A 19,823-nucleotide genomic window follows, 5' to 3' on the forward strand; every position below is an offset into this window, starting at 1 on the left:
TTCATCTAAGTTGGATAATTTTTAAATGTCCAAATACTTCTTTGGCTCCTCGGTGGGACTATTTGAGAGTCAAATATTATGCCATGTGAGTAAGTATATGGCAATATGGTCCAAAAGAAGGAACAGACTGAACTCTTGTGCCATGACATACTGGTTTTCTTCCTTCTTCTGACTGAGCCAAACACAAGGAGAACAAAGGAAGGTTCTGGTGATGCCACTGCCCCATGCCATCCTGCTCTCTTGCGGCAACTACCAGTGTTTTCAGCATTAACTCAGAAATCTTTGCCATAACGTGTACTTTCTAAATGTGGAGGTTCTGAACTGTGATATATGTAATTAATAGTGATAAACAAGCAAAACTTGTATATGGCCAGGAAGAGACCCTAGGGCTCCTGCTACCATTTGCCTTACTGGTGATTTGTGAACTGCTGTTCTAAATTCTCTTAAAAAGGGATTGCTTAAATCAAGGTTGCATCTTGTGCCTACTCTGCAGTCAAAGGCGGTTTTGTGTACATCAGGAGAGTTGTGAACAGATTTTAAAGCATCTATAAGTGTGTATAATAATGGTTGGAATTATTTGTTGGTGTAAAATATAAAGCATGTGTAGAAACTACAAGGGGATTCAGAGTTAATGAAATGAAAAATAAAGACAAAAAGATTTACAATAAGAAAACTATCAGCAACCACAAGATTTATCAGGGAAAGTATGCCATGTAAAGTTAGGGGAGGGAGGAAAAGCACATGACATCATCATTCTATAACAATGTAGACATTTTTAGGGAAAATTCCTGTGGGTTTGTGCTGCCAGACAGTGTGGGCCTGGAAAAGGTAGCGTTAAGAATTCAACCATCACTTCTGCAGCACTAGAAATTGCAGCATATTCATGTGTGTGTGTATATGTGTGTGTGTTGTATGTGTGCACACACACACATAAACTTGAGGCTTTCATCGCCTGTATCTATGTGCTGCTCACAGCTAAAAAAAATAGTCTCTGTGAATTATAGCAATAAAGGAGGTTGATGAAGCAAATTTTCTTTCGCCAGTGTAATTCTGCTGCACAAGCTGATAGAAAAATTTAGCCTGGTGTTTCCAATCACTGTTTAACTAATTTAGCAGAAAAAAAGACAGGCCACATACAGTAAAGAGCAGATTGTAAACTCCACGTGGGAGAGACGCTGGCTCTCAGCAAAAGCTGACTTGAACTTCTTGTATGGTTTGTAAGCTCTCTCCTGTAGGTGCTTATGCCTTGTTAATGCTCCAGATATTCTAGAAAAATCATTTTGGCCAACTTTCCAAATGGTGTAAGTCAGCAGAGTGCCGCTAGCCATCAGCAGGAGTTGAAGAATCAGAGCTCTGTGTTTTACCTTTATAAATGTCTTTGAGATGTTACAGTAAGCTGGGGGTGGAATACACAGGCTATGACCCAGGAAAGTGCTTTAAGCTCATGCTTAGGGGAGATTTAAACATGTGGTTAAAGTCAAGAGCATGTGCAGGCATTTTATCTGCAAAAGGATGACCTGTTAAAGTTAAATCAGAACTGTATGCTTAGTCATACTGAGAAGTATTGTAGTTTGTCTGTTAACAACATCTGAATTTGTTCTGAGAGTGTAACTCTCTCCTAGCTTATTTATTTACTTTTGAATTTTCATGGGGCTTCTTGTTCTTCTTCTTCTTCTTCTAGCTAGGATTTCTCTTCATTGGCCAAACATTAAAAAAAAAAAAAAAAGAGTGCTGGTCGTCCATTGATTCTAATCTGAACTAGTGAAAACATACACAAAAATCAAGGTTTGACATATTAAAATGCAGATAACTTTCAGTTATTTGTGCCGAGCTGCTTTAAGCAAAGTCCCAACTGACACCAGTCAGAAGATCTGCCTAAAAAGCAAAGGATTTCTATGGCCTCTGGAAGCTAGCACTCATTCAAAATTTTGTAAATGCATACATATAAATATGAACGACATACTTAATATATACTTAAATATATTTAATATAGTATACATATATATATATACACACACATATATTCATAAAAATGCAAACATGAATTTGACTTGAATAAGAACATAAAATGGTTTTGAATGTCAGATAATAAATGCAATTTTCATAGGAAATCAGTTGCAGTATATGCAAATTCCAGTAAATTAGATATACAACCACTTAGGTATTTTAAAAGACAAGGCTGGGAGTAGATTGTGAGCTGGATCAACCTTCCTGGTAGGACGTGTATATCTCATGGACTGTTGGTTATAACCCTAGCTCTCTTCAGATCATTATCATCCTTGAAAGCATTCATTTATGATTCCTTTCAGGATGCTCATCACAAAATTTCTCACACCTGATAAATCAGAAAAATACAAATTACATTACCATAAATAAAATCAGTGAAAAGTTTGCTAGATATCCAGGCATACGGTCTCTCCATGTCAGCTTCTCCTCTTCATCCTTTAACAAAACACAAAGATTAAAAAACAGACATTACAGAACTGTGCAATAGCAAGTATTAGCATTCATAAAATCTGTTATTGAAAAACATCATCAGTTTCCCAACTCCTGCTTTAATTTTGAAGATTACAAAATTTAGAACACTGATATTTTAAAACAGGCTCTATAAATACGGGAAGAGAGGAAATGAAACAATATAGAAAATTGCTGCAAAATCAGAAAATTTCATACATAACTATGATTTTCATATTTCAAAAATTGTATCCAGCTCTCACTAAATTTCATAATATCAGCAGAAAGCCTTTAAATTCACTTTAATCTACTTCTAGTGAAAAGCAAGATTCAACCATTTATTTTAAAGTGATTCTTGCAAAACTTCAGAAGAATAGAAATCATTAAAATAATTTCTTTTACTATTGGATCCAGATTTTTTATCTAAAGGTTACCTCAGTATGGTAACCTTTACTCAGATATAGCCATTAAGATCATTCTTGCTATAATACCCTAATCCTCTTCCTGGTTCTCTACACCAAGGTGTAGAGAACACAGAAATTACAAAGGCAGAGAAATTACACCTCTGTGTGGTATCCACCCACCTGCCTGTTTTCCCTGCAGGTACAAAAGCTATCCTCTTCCCCATTACATAATTTAAAGCTACTGTGAGTACTTACTGATCAGTGAAATATAGTATACTTCTACTCTCCCCAAAAACTTGGCTCCATCTCTAGCAAGGCATACCTCTAAAAAAGGTTTTTGAAAATGGATTTATATAAGAAATATGATTCTCTCCTCTCAAAATAGGGTTCTTAAAATAATAAGGAGGTCATTATTTTGTTCAAGTTAAACTAAAACTGTGCAATTAAATTAACTGAGGACCCAGAGCCAGCTGCTGTTTGCATTTTTGTGAACCACTGTTGCTATCCCATCAACCAGTATTTCACTTACGTTGGAGTAAACCCAGAGTTATTCTGAATTTCTTTGAATTTAAATCAGAATAGAATTCAGGTCAAAGTCTCAAATAAACCATTTCTAAGGCACAACTGTCCTCAGATAAACAAATCCAGGAGTATTTTCCTTTTGTAAAAAGCTCTCCCAAAACAGCAATGGGAATACAGGATATACTCCAATTGCACAGAGGCAATGTCATAGATTTTCTCATGGAGTTTGCTGGGATGTGGAACTAGGCCAAAGGCATGATCCTGCCTACGCAACCAATACCATTTGGTGGTGCCTTAAACACTGTGGGAAGTATTATTACTCAGCATCCCCTCTTCTCAGCTCAGCTGTTCAAACAGGAAAATTAAGCATGTCTCCTTTGGGAGAATGCTGGCAGGACAGGATCATAGCAAACCCAAGCAGGAGCATGAATAATTTGGCCCAATATATAGAGTCCATAAATATATTGAGTCAACCTTTCAGCTGGAAGGCTGCTTTAAAAAGCATTTCTGTAAAAGCACAGATGCATTTCATTTCATTTTGGCATTTACCACTCAGCAACTATACAGGACACAAAAAAGGTCTAAGTTAGTACACTTTGAAAAGGCATGAAGGACACCGTGTCTAACAATTCCACTACGGGAAAAATACTAAAGAGACAAAACAGCAGAATACTAGCCAAAGAGGTTAAAGGGAATAAGAAAATCTTTTATAACCATAGTGAGGTGCAAGGAGAAAATGTGACTTGTACAAGAAAGCCAGGAAAAGCCAAAAATGACCAAGAAAACCACTTCAAAAATTTCTCAAGCATAAGAAATTTTTAAAAATATGAAATTATAATATCAAGCTCAGACATTCAAATACCATGAACCAAGCTCTGCAAATCATGGGAGTGGCAAAAAAAAAAAAAAAAAGTGATTCAAATAAAATAAGACCAAGGTTTTCCTCTTTTGTCTTCTTTCACAATATATATTCTTTCTCTGGAGGTATAAGATACTTACCATATTTTGAAATGAAAGCCAGGATTCTGACATGATCTACTGACTTTAAAAGTCAAGAAAAATGTGTCATGTTGGTACACTCCTATCAAAATCTTAAAAACTGATTTCAATCTTACAACTTAACAAAAGTGAAAAATCAAGGAATTCCTTTAGAAACAGTTGTCCATTAAGATCAAGAAATGCAATATGTAGAAAACTGTACAAAATATCCAGTCCATGTTATTTGTCCTATTATTAGTTTGTTGGGTGGGTTTTTTGTACCCTGAGTAGGTAAAGGAAAGAAGGAGAAAGCTAAGGAAACTGAGAAATGATTGACATGTAGAGATGAGACACAGAAGCTAAGGCTTTAAAAAGCAGTGTCTAATCTAGGTGCTAAAGCCAACATTTTCAGGCAATAAGAGAAATTAGGATTAATCTATTCAAGGGTCCCAATTTTGGGAAAGTTTAAGGACCCTGATTATTAGAGTATATTGAGCATGCCCTCTGAAATCTCAACACACACATTAAGAACTAAGAGGCAACTAGCACCACAAGTCATTTTTGGAAGCCCTAGGTTTAGCACCTGAATACTTGTTTTACATAAATTATTGCTTTCCAAAAGCACTTTGCACCTGGTGAGTTCAATAAAATAAATTCCTGAAATAAAGATTTAGAAACATAACTGATTCTTAAAATTTCCATTTATTACTAAATTAAATATGGACTGCCTCCCAAAAATACCACCTTCATGAACAGGGAGAAAATAGCCTGTTCTTTCCGGCTTTTGTGCAGTGCCATATGGAAAACACTATTTGCTACCGAACAAAGAATAAGGCAATGTCAGACTGAACAGAGTTCATAGAAATGAAAGAGATACAAGCTGATATTTGATATATACTGGTTTATGGAGGAAAGATTAAAAATGACAGGGCCAGATCCCTTGTGAAAGTATTAAGGATTTGATAAATCAATAAACATTGGAAAGATGTGAAAACTAGCAACATGCAGTTTTTCTATAACAGTACAAGAAAGAATAACTGGTATTGAGGGAATAAAATCAGAGAAGAACATGAACAATAGTAAGATATATCTTGATAGTGAGATGTACTAAACTATTAAAGCCTCTTGCAAAGAAAGTGGTGGGAGCTCTGTTGCTTAGACAATATGTCTGTCATAATAGAAATTTTCTTTTTCTCTGGAATCCAGTATCATTGAATATCATTTCCTTTCTATGTTTAAAAGTTCAGAAGGGAGTATTTACTCCTTTATTTCATGTATTCAAAATCTAGTTTGTACTCCTGTTCATCAACTTGAGCTCCACAGTTTTGTGCACAGTTAGCCTACAACAACCCAATTTTTTTGGGTGAAACCCAGAAACCTGATGCTATCTGAATGCAATATCAAGACTTCTCCACTTCTCTTCACTCTCCCATACAAAGTGTACTGCTCAAAGTGTCTTCATACCATGGCATTCAATGGTATTGTCCACACCTCTCTATACTTGCTCTCCCAGTATATCTGAGAAAGTATAGTCTTTAAGCAGCCACATCTTACAGTCAGTTTAACCACCAGTCAATGCTCCTCTAACTTTGATAACCCTGACAGTATTTTGACAGTCTTCTGGCAATGTAGGATACAAATGGGGAAAATCAAGAATAGCAGAGTGTGTACAGGGGAAAATTTAGCACATGGATGAAGGAAGGAAGAGAAGGTTGGCATACCAGGTAGTCAACTTCCTCCTTCATGTATGTGCTTCCTTTAATTTTATGTGGCTTTGCTAAGAGTTTGGCCTTCTCTCTAGCATTTAACCAAAGGGAGATACGGACACCATGACTGAATTTATAAGAAGCAAGAAAAAGCTTTATGAAAATATTACTCAGCTCCTTAGCATGCATGCCACAAATTGCAATACCAAATCCTAAAATTCAAATTAATACAGTAGGCAACAGAATGCTATTTTCTCTTATAGCACTTGCTAAGAGACCCAAATCTGTGAATTTGCTTGGTATTTTATATTGCACCTGATTCTGCTCTCTGGCAACAGTGCCATCTAGCAGCTAAAAGCCTGTACTGTGAGGTATCATGAACACCTTTTCTGCGAGCAAAATGTTATGCTTGAATGCTACAACTAGTAAGAGTACTTCATTCTGAATTCATGGAATTTATTCATAGATTTCTTACAGGTTATGGCACATATCCCATTCTAATCTATAACATGTGAATTACAGAACATTGCCTGGACTGCAGGTAGGGGCACAGAGAAGTGGGACAGGCATCCTTTACCGATGATTGATGAAAACTCAGCCAAACAGGCAAAGAACCTATCTGGAGCAGTCCAAGAGGTGTATATATTTATTGAAGCAACAAGATGAAACGGATCATCTGAAGAACAATCTCAGTGTCAGATATATTACACTGCAGAATATTCCCCAAGGGAAATGTTATTGCAGGGAATATCTATACTCAGACAAAAAAACACTCAATAGAAATTATATTTCTGTGATGAATAAACTGAACCAATAGATCTATTTTAAAACATTTTTTCAAATGCTTTAAATATAATGCTGTATTTGCAATCATCTTAGACAAAAAAAGGGCAGGTAGCTGCTGTACTCTACATAGTGATGTGTTCCTGTTTTAATGTAGTGATGAATATATTTCTTGCAGGAATACAATTTTTTACCAACAGGGAAAAAAAAGCAAAACAGAATGCAAAAAAAAAAAAAATCAGAAAGGAAAATTTTTTAAGCACCATCTAGATTTTACTGGATGGTTTATTTCCTTATGAGTTACCTAACTTGGCAAAGATCCAACATCTGCAGCTCTATATCCTAAGGTGGGCCTCTGAGCCATGGAAGCCTGGAAATATACTGCATTTGGACAGCACCAAGTGACTTTCTGAAAACAGTTCTATGTTTCTCTCAATTAAACCACAGCCAGTTAGCTCAGATCACAAATATTTCAGTTATTTATTTATATTTTCCTACAAGAGAACACTTCCTCAAAGTAGGTGTTTCTCACAATCAGCCATGCCAGCTCAACCTGCACTCAGGGAGCAAAGCAATATATTTTCCTCCTTCTGCATCCTTCTTTGTACCTACAGTTCTACAGTTCAAGCTCTTCAGATGTTTACGCCTGGGCAACCCCAATGACTTTACTGGACGTGCACAGAGCTGCAATAATTGACTGGAACTCAGTAAAAGATGCACAGGGAAGAATAGAATCCTTCTCTCTTGGCTCCCTAAGCTCTCGGACAGCTAACATCAGCAAAAAGCAGTAAATTTTTATTTCCAATGCCAAAATCCACAAATTCATCTCTAAATATACCCAGAAAGCATCAAACAAGAAAATGACATTTTTATATCCATGCTTTTCTTAGTAGAAACAAAATCTTTAGATTGTGTAAAAAATGTGGGGTCAAAACAAGCATCAAGAAAAGAGTTCTAGTATCAAATACAGCTCTATATTTGATAAACACCCAAGATATTGCATATGTGAGGTTCAAGACAAGGAATGAGATGAGCTTCTTCTGAAATGAAGGATCCCTAGAATTTTACTCTAGGCATAAAATAAGATGAGGACAAGGAGCAAGTGATACTCCAGGGCTTGGTGGGTAAAGGAAGCTAAGAACCAAAAAAATTCTGTGGCACAGGCAGTTTTCCAAGACAGGGGTAGATGCAGGTGGTGACACAAAAGGAGGCACAGTCAAGACATACCGGGATTTCCACGTTCTTGCAGTTGTTCACAGTGGCAATTACAAGCAAGAAACTGTTTGGACAAGTTCACAGGGCTGTTCCAGCCTGTATTTGGGACCAATGGCCCTCAAACTTCTGAGTAGACAGATGAAACTACTGCCACTCTGACCTTCTGCTAATGTCTGTATCCATCCCAGCCTAAATCTGGCACTAAAAGCTCTACCTTCATACTCCCACAAAAGCAGGAAGACCTGTTGTTTTGAGACACTTTAAAAGAGAGAGAACAATATTTTCTATTCTTCTCACCTAAAAAGCAGTAAGGGCATTTTAGCAATAAGGATGACTGTTTTGTGAGCAGTCTCCAGGCTTGTCCCAGGCTTGCTCATGGACAATGCCAAGATTTTTTTGGAGCCTGCTGAAGGACTGCAAAACTTTTAATTAAAAGCTTTTTGATTGCTTTGAAACATGCAGAGTGGTACAAACACTCCAATAGCTTTCAGTGGTGTTTAATGGACTCATTCTAAAATATTCATGGTAGCAAAGAGGAATAGTAGCTATGAGAACTGCATGCAAGACTCAGTACGAGGATCATGAAAATTAACACGACTTAAGGCTAAACAAGGCTTTGTTAATCATCCAGTCTTGGTCTCTTCTATAACGTAGGCCATAGAACTTCCTTGAGGTAATTTTTATTATAAGTCTAATAATGTCGTTGAACTAATGTATTTGTTAGAGAATCCTCTAATCATGACTTGAACATTTCTGTGATGAACAGTCACAAGCCTTTTTAGTTCATTCCAAATGCTAATTATCCTTGTTGTTGAAAATGTGCATCTTATTTCCAGGCTGAACTTGCCTATCTGCATCTTCCAGTCTTGTGGGGCATCTACCCACAACTTTTTCTGTTCAAAGCCTCTACTGGCCGATTTTTGGTTTTGGCCCCAAATTCTTCCAGGTGGTGATCAAGTCAGCTCTTGGCTTTTCTGTTGGATTATACTACTTGGTATGGAATCAGTCAGTCGCACATACGCCTTTCTTCCCCCATGATGTTATTTGAAATAAATCTGTCACAAACTACAGATCTGCCCTGACATGGGCCACTCACACACCCTTTCCCATAACAATTCTTACAAAAGGATGCATGAGTAGCAAAAGGTCCTGTGCCTCAAGATACCTATGTGCACATCCTTTCCATAAGACCAGACATATTACGTGATGGTTGCTGTGTTAAGGGTTGGGCATACTTCTAATCAAGGGGCTCAGGGAAGCCTGGAGTAAAAGAATATGCCAGTCTCTTCTGTCAGCCCTGGAGAAGTCCTGGCAGAATGGAGGAAAGGATCAGCTAATCCAAACGCTTTCTAGTCTGTATCAGTCTCAATATTTTTTTTCTGAAAACCCTGCCTTAATTTCAAAGATAAAAAAAACCACTCTTTACAGTAGTTTTATTGAAGTATTTCAAGCTGCTTCATTCACTGATGAATAATGAGAAAATGCTGAATGCCTGCTGTCAATGTAATGTACATTTATAAAGCTAAACTTGGTTAATTTATTTCACTTTATTTTGAAATAACAAAAGTTTGTTACTCTGCTATATTTAAATCTTACTTTGTCTTTGATACACATATTAATGCATCTAGTGCTGTGTAGTATATTGTGATCATCACCATGTAAATGGCATTAAGATGTTCAGTCTTTACATCATGTTTAAAATCAACTTCTTGATATTTACATATGATTCGGCTGAAAACTGGCAGCACTTCTTTTTTTTACAATGACAGTTTAGCATATGGCTTTACAAATATGAATTATTTATGTAAACTTGAAGTCATTCAAAACATTACCAGAAAACCAGTATAATTTACACAAACAATAGGGTTACATCTGTAGACATAAATATTCATTACTTATCAATCCTCTTTGAAGGTGATTAATAAATCATAATGAGTTGGTCCCGAGAAGGCAAAGGGACAGATGTACAAAGGTACTTAGACAACTGATGGGGTTTCCAAAGCAACCACAGACTGTGGTACACAGGATTATCATACTAGGAAAGATGGTAGTGGAATGTCACAAACTGTGGCATGAGGTGATATCTTCTTAGCTGGTCAATTTTTTTTAGCATAACTCCTAAACACTCTCAAATATAAGGAAATGTCACACATAGTTTTAAAATATGCTTTACGTAACTATAGTCATGGACAGAGTCATATGTAAAGTAAACAGATTCTGAGCCAGATATGCCTAACTTAAAGCACATGATTAGATAAATTTAATACACTTTAAAATTGACTAGAATTGCACCTATATGGTGCATTAAACAAAAAGAAAATGTGGTGAGCTTCAAAGAGTGGCTTTAGAAAAAAATCATTTATCAGCAATACTCACTATGTTACATTGCTCTGGAGTTAACTTGTTTCACTGCAACCACTTTGTACTCTGACAGCCAGAGTGCCTTTACCCTAACATTCAATCTGGTTTTATGCCTTCTCCTGTAAGCTGTGAACATTTGATGGAGAAATTATTGAAGTAATAAATGCAGCATGTTTTAAAATAATTTAGCCAGAGTAATTTTTCATTATAAAACTAACCTTTGATTAATCCAGAAAATTTGTTACCTTTTTAATACTGACAGGGATTTTGAAATAGTTTCTTTCTGGAAGTTATTTTAAATATGGGATTATCTTTTCTGTTTATGTCCCTTGATAAGGTATCAATTACACATTCAGATGCCCAGCTATTTGCAGTGCTTCTCTCTAAGATCTCAAAAGGGACAAAATTACTTTATCTCTCATCACTTCAAGTCTATTTGCCTTGGACAGATAACAGTTTACCTTAAATTTGTCTGTAAATCCCTCATTCAACCACCACTGTACACTTTAATATAATCAGCTTCAGTCCAATGGAACTAAGCCAGTTGGCAAATTTGCAATTTGCAAAGATCAAGTTACAATTCTTTATGTGGGAGTCTCTTAGCAATATTTAATAGTCTTGTTACTTCTCTAAACTGCACGTATTAGTCCCGTTAATGTGAAGGGAACTCAATTTAAAAATTTAACTAAGTACATGATTTCAGTTCTGGATAAGATGTATTTTATGCTAGACTCTGAAGCAAGGGGTGTGACAGTGTTCTTTCTGTATTTCCTTGAACTTTGTCTGGCCCAACTCTGGGCCAGTGTCCTGACTATGAAGAATCCAGGGTGAAACTCCTGTGGAATCAATGGCAAAACTCCCCATGACCTCAATGAAACAGAATCTTATCCCAAGTCTTCAGTACTGCACACTTAAAAACAGATTCTCCATTGTCTTACACCTTGTGAAATCATTTACGCCTGCACAAAGGGAGAAGAAAAGGCACACAAAACATTATCATTTTGCTTTGATTGCAATTTTGGGTTTAGTTTACACAAACTGTGAATGATTGCACCAAGATCAGAGAGAGCGAAGATGTGGTGTGAACTTCAGTAACATTTTAAAGTTGGTAACGAAATGTTCAGAAGCAGGCAAAGAATTGAAAGTGCATGTGTCTATACTAGATTTTTCCCCTGACACCCGGGCACTTGGTTAAAAAAAGTAAACTGTTAATGAAGTTAATATCCTAACATTTGAATACGCTATGCAAATTGATACTTGGCTGCAAAACACAGTCTGTCAAGGCAAACCTTTGCCAACACACAGCCTTTTGGCTCTGACTTCAGGGAATCAGAACCATCAGTGTTTGTACCTACTTTTATTTTTTCAAAATGTAAATGCCTTTATAAAAAGAGTTCTGTAAGTTATACTTCTAACATTAAAAATTGGCAGTTACTTATGAGTCACAGTGCTTCCTAGTGTTCCCAAAACTGGAGTTTGAAACTGCCAAATCACAATGTCTGGCCACTTGGATTGTTTTTTTTAAGACAAGGGCATAAAGATATATCAGGCCTATGCTGACTGACAGGCACATCTTATCTGCTTTCCACTAAGCCACTAACACCTTCCTACCTGGTTGTTAGGAAATATGCCAAATCTAAATATAAGATGTAGAGCAAAGGATCCTGGCACTTTTATCCCAAATCCCTTCTGATTTCCAAACATAAAAATAAAAACTATCATGCACTAGTCTGAATTAGGTAATATTTTTCAAGTGATACAGATGTGCTAAAACCGTACCAAAAGCATGAAAAGTTCTATAGGGAGCTACTTCCCATGAGCATCCCAGTTCATTTGCATGGTTTTTTTAAAGAAATAGTTCTGTTTGTAGTTGGCACCAAAATGTACATCTAAAGAAAGAGGTGTCCTGAAACACCCAGCCTCATTTAATGTCAAGCAAGATGTACAAAATTGGAAAAGGAGGAAAATATTGTTTAAGACTTAACTCTTTTGAAAATGTTAATCTGAGCCTTTCTTATCATTAACAAAAACAGAGTAGGGCTTATCAACAGAAGAAATTTCTGTAGTCCCATACCAGAAAAATGCAAGAGTTGGAAGCAGTAGCAATGTATGCACGAAACTGCGGTGTAGTATCTAGTCAGAGATCACTACATAGTTTCTCTTATAATTAACATAGTAATTACTCTGAAAGGCATGCCAATTGAAATGGCAGATGATACTAAATTAGGAGATGTTGTGAACTGTGAAGAGGACAGAGAATTAAATACTGGGCTGTAAAGAAGTCAGAAACACAAGCATGAAATAGAATGAGATTCACGTAGGACAAATGAAGGCCAATATAACCAGGAAAATAATTAGAAACAGCAATAATGCTCAACAGAGAAAAAGTGGTATCCAACTCTTGGAGAGCAATGAGTTACAGTCTGAAAATGAACCTGGAGAGAATAGAAATGGTGGTAATTCATACTTGTATCATCCTCACAGGTAGTGAACACACCAATGGTTTAAATAATGTACCTTCTGCATGGGAGTAAATTCAACATACTTGAATTCCACAGAGGATTGAATTAAGTGAGCGGCATCCAAAACATCAGACCTCTAATGTCTTCGGTTAAAAAATATCTGGCACTTACACAGCAAGGAACTGGGCTGAGTCTATAGCAGTTGTTTACATGTGGCAGAGAGCCAGAATAGTATGAGTAGATCAAAACCACTGGGAGAAGACAGACCTGAGCTGACCCTACCTGTGCTATTTCTAGAACTAGAACAAGGACTCCTAAACTGATTGCATATGAAGCTGCTGAGAGGATTTCTGGAAAGAGTTGTCATTCTGATAGGATCATTTGGGATGTTTCATTTCCCGTCTGAGACATGCTCAAGCTTCTCATACCAAGCTGCAGATTTTCTGAATTTCTGGTGTTGTCACAGAAATTGAACAAGATCATCTTACAGCGATTACTCACAAACTCGACCACATAATTAAGCTTTGTGAAGAGGCACAGGAACACTTAGAGGAAATAGACACCCGACAAGTAGAGGCAAGGCCACAAGGGAGGAAGAGATCTTTTCAGGCCTCTCATATAGTGTTTTGTTGCCATGATCCCCCTGTAGTTTTAGACTGCTGATATGTCTTTTGCATCCTGGGGCATTATTATCCCCTGCACTGGCCTGTGCAGGTGACTCAGAGATCTACTTCAGTGTGTAAGAATGTAGCATTCCCATGTAGGCAATGTTTATCTACATCTCTTCCTGTCCCCCAACACTGTTCCAACTATATCCCAGTGACCTCAAAGGGTTTACAGTGATATGGAATCTTGCATTTAAGTCCCATGTTATAATCAAATTTCAAGAAAATTTAAGGAAAAAAAAAGTTTCTTCTGAAAAAAGCTTTCAGTGTGAAGTCATCAATGTAGCATTTCCTCACAGTTCCCAGAAATATGTGGGCTGATCCTCTCATTTGCTGCACCAGCTTTGCACTGGACTTCTGGAAGACTTTCAAGGTACACTTGGTCAAAGGGAAAATTGCAGGGTTTTGTTGGGAAGGCTCTGTTGACAAAAATCTGTTATACAGGTTTCTACTACACATCCCATTGCTCTGACTAACATAAGGTCTGTGGCTGAAATGAAGGTGACAGGTATGGCTCAGGCCACCTGCATTGGTGGTTTGTCTTTGGACGGAACTTGGACTGACCAACCTGTGATTTGGGCAACCAGACTTCTGATGGGCATCCACAGAAATGTGGAAGCTTCATATTATCACCACATAAGCACACACACAGCAGTTATGTGTTTCATACTTTGCTTTCTGAGGAATTCATCAATGTCTCAGGATTTAGCCTGTGACATTCAAAGACTTGCAATTAATTTACACGCCTGGGAGCATCTAAACAGTACACGTATGAAGCACTCACATCAACATCAATAATCTTCGTTCTCAGAGAAAACAATTCTGATTGATTGACCCCTCCCTAATGAAGATCTGACAACTCCAGTTCAAATGCCTTTTCAGAATAATGAATGATCATAGCAAATGCTTTGTGGCACAAAAACAACTGTATGAAAAAATGTAGACAAAGAATTCAGGTTGCTTTTGGCCAGTTTTTACTCAGTTGTCTCTTTTCATGCTATTTAGCATTTAAAGCTTATTCAGTTATAACCATCATAAAATGAGACTTCTCTATCATTTTTCTCTGTTATGGATAACATGCTTCTTTATAATTTCAGCCTACATGACTGTAACATCTTTTTTAAAATTTTTACATTATTTTTTCTTGATGTAATTAGCTGTAAAAAGCCTCTTTTTTCCAAATTCCAACATATTTTGTTGTTAAATAATAAGAACTACAGCAACTCAATCTACTACCTAGATGATTAAATCTTTGCTTTGTTTCTTCTTGATAATTTCTATAATATCTATATTGATGATGTTAAAATATATCCTCTAAGAATAATTATAAAGAACTATTCTGTTGAAATTAATCTGAAACAATTTGAGGATTTTATTTTTAATCATATTTTTTAAACACATTTACCACTAAGGCCTTCATTTTGTTTAATATACCAGTTTGCAATTGCTTTCCACTTTCAAAGCTGATCTAAGATTTTCTTTATTTCATGACATGCCTGTCCTGTGTTCTGGAGATTTACAATACACCAGTTCACATTTTTCAGCCATTTAAGCAGTTTGCAGCTGGGTAGAAATAGTAAATATGGTGAATATTTTCAGCAACTAAAATTAAAATTTTAAATTATGCATGGAAACCTTTCATTTTCTTAGCAAAAGTGAAAAAATTAGCTTGATACAGTATTAAATTTTCTTAGCTTATGTTTAAAATTTGAGTATTTCAGAATGCAAGATTTAAATAGAAATTCCTTTGAAGGGATTCTTTAATTAAGAAATGGTAATAGAACACTTTGGCTTAATTTACATATTAGACCATTCTTGTAATCAAGTGATGATATGCAGTTTAAAAGCAGAGAGCTATGAAAAATCTTTACATCTCTGCATCCTGAACTTAACCTGGATTAGATGATTGAACTATAACAAGGTTCCACCTCAATCTTAGATTAAACAATCCATCATTTGTAGGAGAGATTTTAACAATGCCTTTGGAACCATGCTAAAACTGTGGCTATTTTAGAGTCTGAAGATTGGTCAGGCTCATAGTTCAGCTGTCAATTCTGCTACAAAATGCTCCAAATTTTATACAATGAATGGCACTGCATTTGTAAAGAGATGACCGTCAATTCTGTAGCTGTAACACAGATAACACTTTACAGTGCCATGATTCAACTTCAAAGCTGTAAATAACAACACATTTGCATTACAATTACTTTTACAATAATAGTTGGGGTAACTTCTTTTTATAAAACTTGCAATTGTCAGCCCAAATTTATTCCCTCTTCTGCATATCAGGGGTTACTAACACTATATCCTTTCAACGTTGCTAAACGTTTATTACAACTAGACTGTAATGGCAGTAATGGGAAATGGATGCTAGTAATGAGAAGAGAAACCCAATGATAAAACACGAATATTTATAGAGGAGTTATTTGGTAGTCAAAGTAACCCTCATCTGAATTCAGGTTAGAACTGTACCATAACTAGCTTGAGAGGCAAATTTAATAAAATAAACAGCGTCTCCAAATTGTCTCATTGCGTAGTATGGACAGTCTCTGAACTTCCCATTCAACCATGAGTCAATGGAAGGAAAGGCAGTAGAGGGGGAGAGAGAGAACTTGTGCAGAGATCTCTCATCAGTTTTTCATTCTATGGACCTGGCCTCTTTCAAAAGGCAAAGGGCCTTTTACCTTTGACAGAATATGCAGTGTTCAGTGGTACACTTGCACAGACAAGTGAAAGAGAAAATTCATTAGAAGATCTTTGTAATCTAGTAGGATTGGGGAATTCTCCATTATTTGTAGTTTTGAATCAAGTCCATATGCTTCTCTACATGTTTTCTATCTGTTTTAGTTCAGTCAGTTGTTACAGAATTGTTGCAGGACTCTCTAATGAAATTCTATAACTTGGATTATAGAGGAGATCAGATTATATCAAAAATTTTAAAAAAGTATTTTAAAAGATACCTATGTAAAGGAAATAAATGAGCAGTCTTCATGTCTATAGCTGATAGAGGTAAGAAGTAAATGGGAGCTTAAACTACTGCAGGGAAGACTTAGATTGAACATCCAGAAAATACTTCAAATTTTCAAAATTTTCAAATGAGGAACAGACTCTTTTCTGGGACCAGACTCTTCTCAGTGGTGCCCAGCAACAGGACGCAAGGCAACAGGCACAAACTGGAACACAGGAAGTTCCATCTGAATATGAGGAAAAACTTTTTCACTGTGAGGGTGACAGAGCACTGGAACAGGTTGCCCAGAGAGGTTGTGGAGTCTCCTTCTCTGGAGATATTCAAAACCCACCTGGACGTGATCCTGTGCAACGTGCTCTAGGTGACCCTCCTTGAGCAGGGGGGTTGGACTAGATGATCTCCAGAGGTCCCTTCCAACCTCAACCATTCTGTGATTCTGTGAAACAGTAAATTCTTCAGTCCTTTAAACAGGTCTAGGTGGAACTGGAACAGTTTTCATAAGGAGACTATGGAATCTCCACCACTGAAGTCTTTTAAAAATAGGTTAGAAAAATGTCTGGCAAGGATGATATCGGGTATAGTTGTTCCTGATTTGGAACAGAGCAACGAGACTAGATGGCTCCTTGAGTTTCCTTCTAACTTTAGTTCTTTCATTTTTTTCTGTGATGTCTATGACTTCTGTGGTCTTAGACTCAATTAAACTAATCAACTTAATTAAACTAAGCTTTTTCTAACTTTAAGTTTTTCTTGTTCAGAATAATAAATAAGAAAATAAGAAGAGAGAATAAGAGATGTGAATAAGAAAAATACCAAATGCTGCTAAATTTCCTATACTTTCTTCAAATTACCAGTAAGAGAGATTAAAAACTGGAGTAGTTACCAGCGGTTACTGAGAGGAAGTGGGTTGAGGTACTATCACTCAGAAATGAGTAATTCTTTTATCATCTGTCCAAACACACATCTCATCTCATGTGAGCAAATACAACAATCTCAGGACCATTTCAAGGGAACACTGGTTGCTGAAGACCTGCTCCTTGTTAAATTAAAGTGGGTATTACGTAATGCTTACCTCACAGAAAACTTTATCCAGACTATTGTCAGGAAATTTAGATATATCAAACCAGTGACTTCACAGCAGCCAGTGCCTCGGCATGAAACAGAAGAACTAGAGAAACTGCTTGAGTCTCTTTGCCTCACAAGGCTGTTTTCACTTGTCCATGACAGGGCAGCCCAACAGAGCTGCTAACTCTAGATCTTCCCAGGGAATTCTTCTACCTTCACATGATTTAAGTAGCAAACCCAGCAGTGGCCTGTCCCTTGGCCTCCATCTCACAAGTATGACTTCCTGAGCCAACCATCATATAAACTTGTGTCCTTGACACTGACGGAGAAAGCAAGAAGGGCTGACGTGTAGACCCTACAGATAAGCAAACATGCCTTCAGATAAGTCCAGGTTCTGAATCAGCAATCTCAAGGGAGCCTGTTATTTGATATCAGGCCAAAAAACAGGAGTGCTAAGTCTACAAAGTCTCATGACATACTGTTCAGAGGCCTCAGAACTCAATGTCCTAAACACAAACATGACTAGCCAGATGTCCTAAACTAGTAATATCAGCCCAACATGCTAGGGTCCATCCAAATCAGCACTCTCACAAAACACTTACCTGACGCTGATTGAGGGAATAAAGGAAATGTCTGTTCCTTGAGGGCCTGAGGAGATATGTATTACATAAGTGCCTCTTTCTCAGAGTCTGTTTGGTTGCCTTTGCTTATTACTTGCCCTCTTGCTTTCCTTTTTTTTGTGAAATTGGGCCATACCACTTTACACAGCTCATGTAAAGCTGTATACATAGCTCCATGTACATAGCTCCAAATACTATGTACATAGCTCATTATAGCTGTGCAAAATCCATCAACTGCAAATGGATGGCAGCTTAGTAATTGCATCACCTATTGCTTAAATGCATCAATGCATTCTGATGTGTCTGCATAAATGCCTAACTGTACCTACTGAATTATAACAGATCAGATAAAATAAAAATATAAAAATTGCAGAATTTCAAGTATAAGAACATTTGATCCTTTTAGTTTAAGGAAGGATCTGAAAGATATTTGCTGGTTTAGAAAACATGCTACATTTTCTTAAAATGAATGTCTAAGAACATGTATTCATGGGAACACAAAGATGGAGTCATTCCTTCAGACTTAAAGCAACTTCATTTAAATACAACTATGAATGAACAAATTAGCAACAGATTAAGCATCTGGAACCTTTTAAGTAATTTAACTAAATGTGCAGGGTTATTAAGAAAAGATGTGTTTTCTTCTGTTGGGATTTATGTCTAACATTTATTTTGCCACAGATGAGCTTCATCAGGCAGCAGGAGAAACAACCAACGAGAAAACAGTTTGCTTGTTTGCTCAAGTAAATGAACTATCAGTTCTGTATTTTAAAGAAGGTGAAAGCTAGCACTATGCTAATCTTGCCAGACATGGCATGCATGTGATTGGTCAACCAAACCCTGAAATCTGTTTTACAGGCGTCTGGAAGTGATATAGCCCCAAAAGGTTCAAAAGGAGACAAGCAAACTCAGTGAACTCAAACTTCCAAGGGAACATTCCACTTTGGGGCCTCCAGGGGCCCATCAAAGTATTTCAACTCCCACTTTCCTACTACTACTGCAAAACATGGAACCTAAGCTAGATGCTCTTTAGAGCAATTACACCTCCCACATCCACCCCTTTCTCTTTTGCTGAATTATCCTATTGTAAGTACCTCCAGGGATTCCAGGTGGCTATTCTTTATGCAAAAAAAGTTATTCAGAGATACTATTCAGTATAGATTGCCAGTCTTTGAATTCAGAATGTCCCTTGGGGACAATGAGTGGGTGGGTTGTTTCCCAGCACTTACAAAAGAAGCTCTGACATAATTCCTAGCCCTGTGGATTGGTGTTAGCCTAGAAATAGCCCAGAAACCATATGACACCTTTATCATGGAAGTTCTGGAGTACACATTTTTTTCTTTTTCTGCCTTATTATTTAGAGAGACAAAGCAACTGTGGATATATCCTCTGCCCTGCTCTCCCACTTGAAGACTTCTCTAGAATGAGGAACAGGCATCTATGCAATGATGCCTCCTAGAAAACCAACTGGTGACTTGTCTACCTCATCACTTAGCTTTCTTAATTTGGTCCCATTTCCCCATATATACTATGTGACCTCACCTTAACCTCCAGCATACCCCTCACTTCCTTGTCAAATCCTGCTTCCTTGTATAACATCGACTTCTGCCTTTCTTTGCCAAC

The 19,823-nt window shown here is 36.9% G+C and overlaps 1 protein-coding gene across 1 annotated transcript in view; it reads right to left on the minus strand.

Annotated features, from left to right (window-relative positions):
- The window catches only part of ANO2 (anoctamin 2), a 188,171-nt gene that overhangs the window by 44,800 nt on the left and 123,548 nt on the right, over positions 1-19,823 (minus strand). Inside the window, exon 13 of the mRNA XM_067289841.1 lies at positions 2,368-2,430. Coding sequence (XP_067145942.1) covers positions 2,368-2,430 — 63 coding nt within the window. The remainder of the gene's footprint in view (positions 1-2,367; positions 2,431-19,823) is intronic.

Source organism: Apteryx mantelli, chromosome 1, assembly GCF_036417845.1.
Source record: "Apteryx mantelli isolate bAptMan1 chromosome 1, bAptMan1.hap1, whole genome shotgun sequence".
NCBI lineage: Eukaryota > Metazoa > Chordata > Aves > Apterygiformes > Apterygidae > Apteryx > Apteryx mantelli.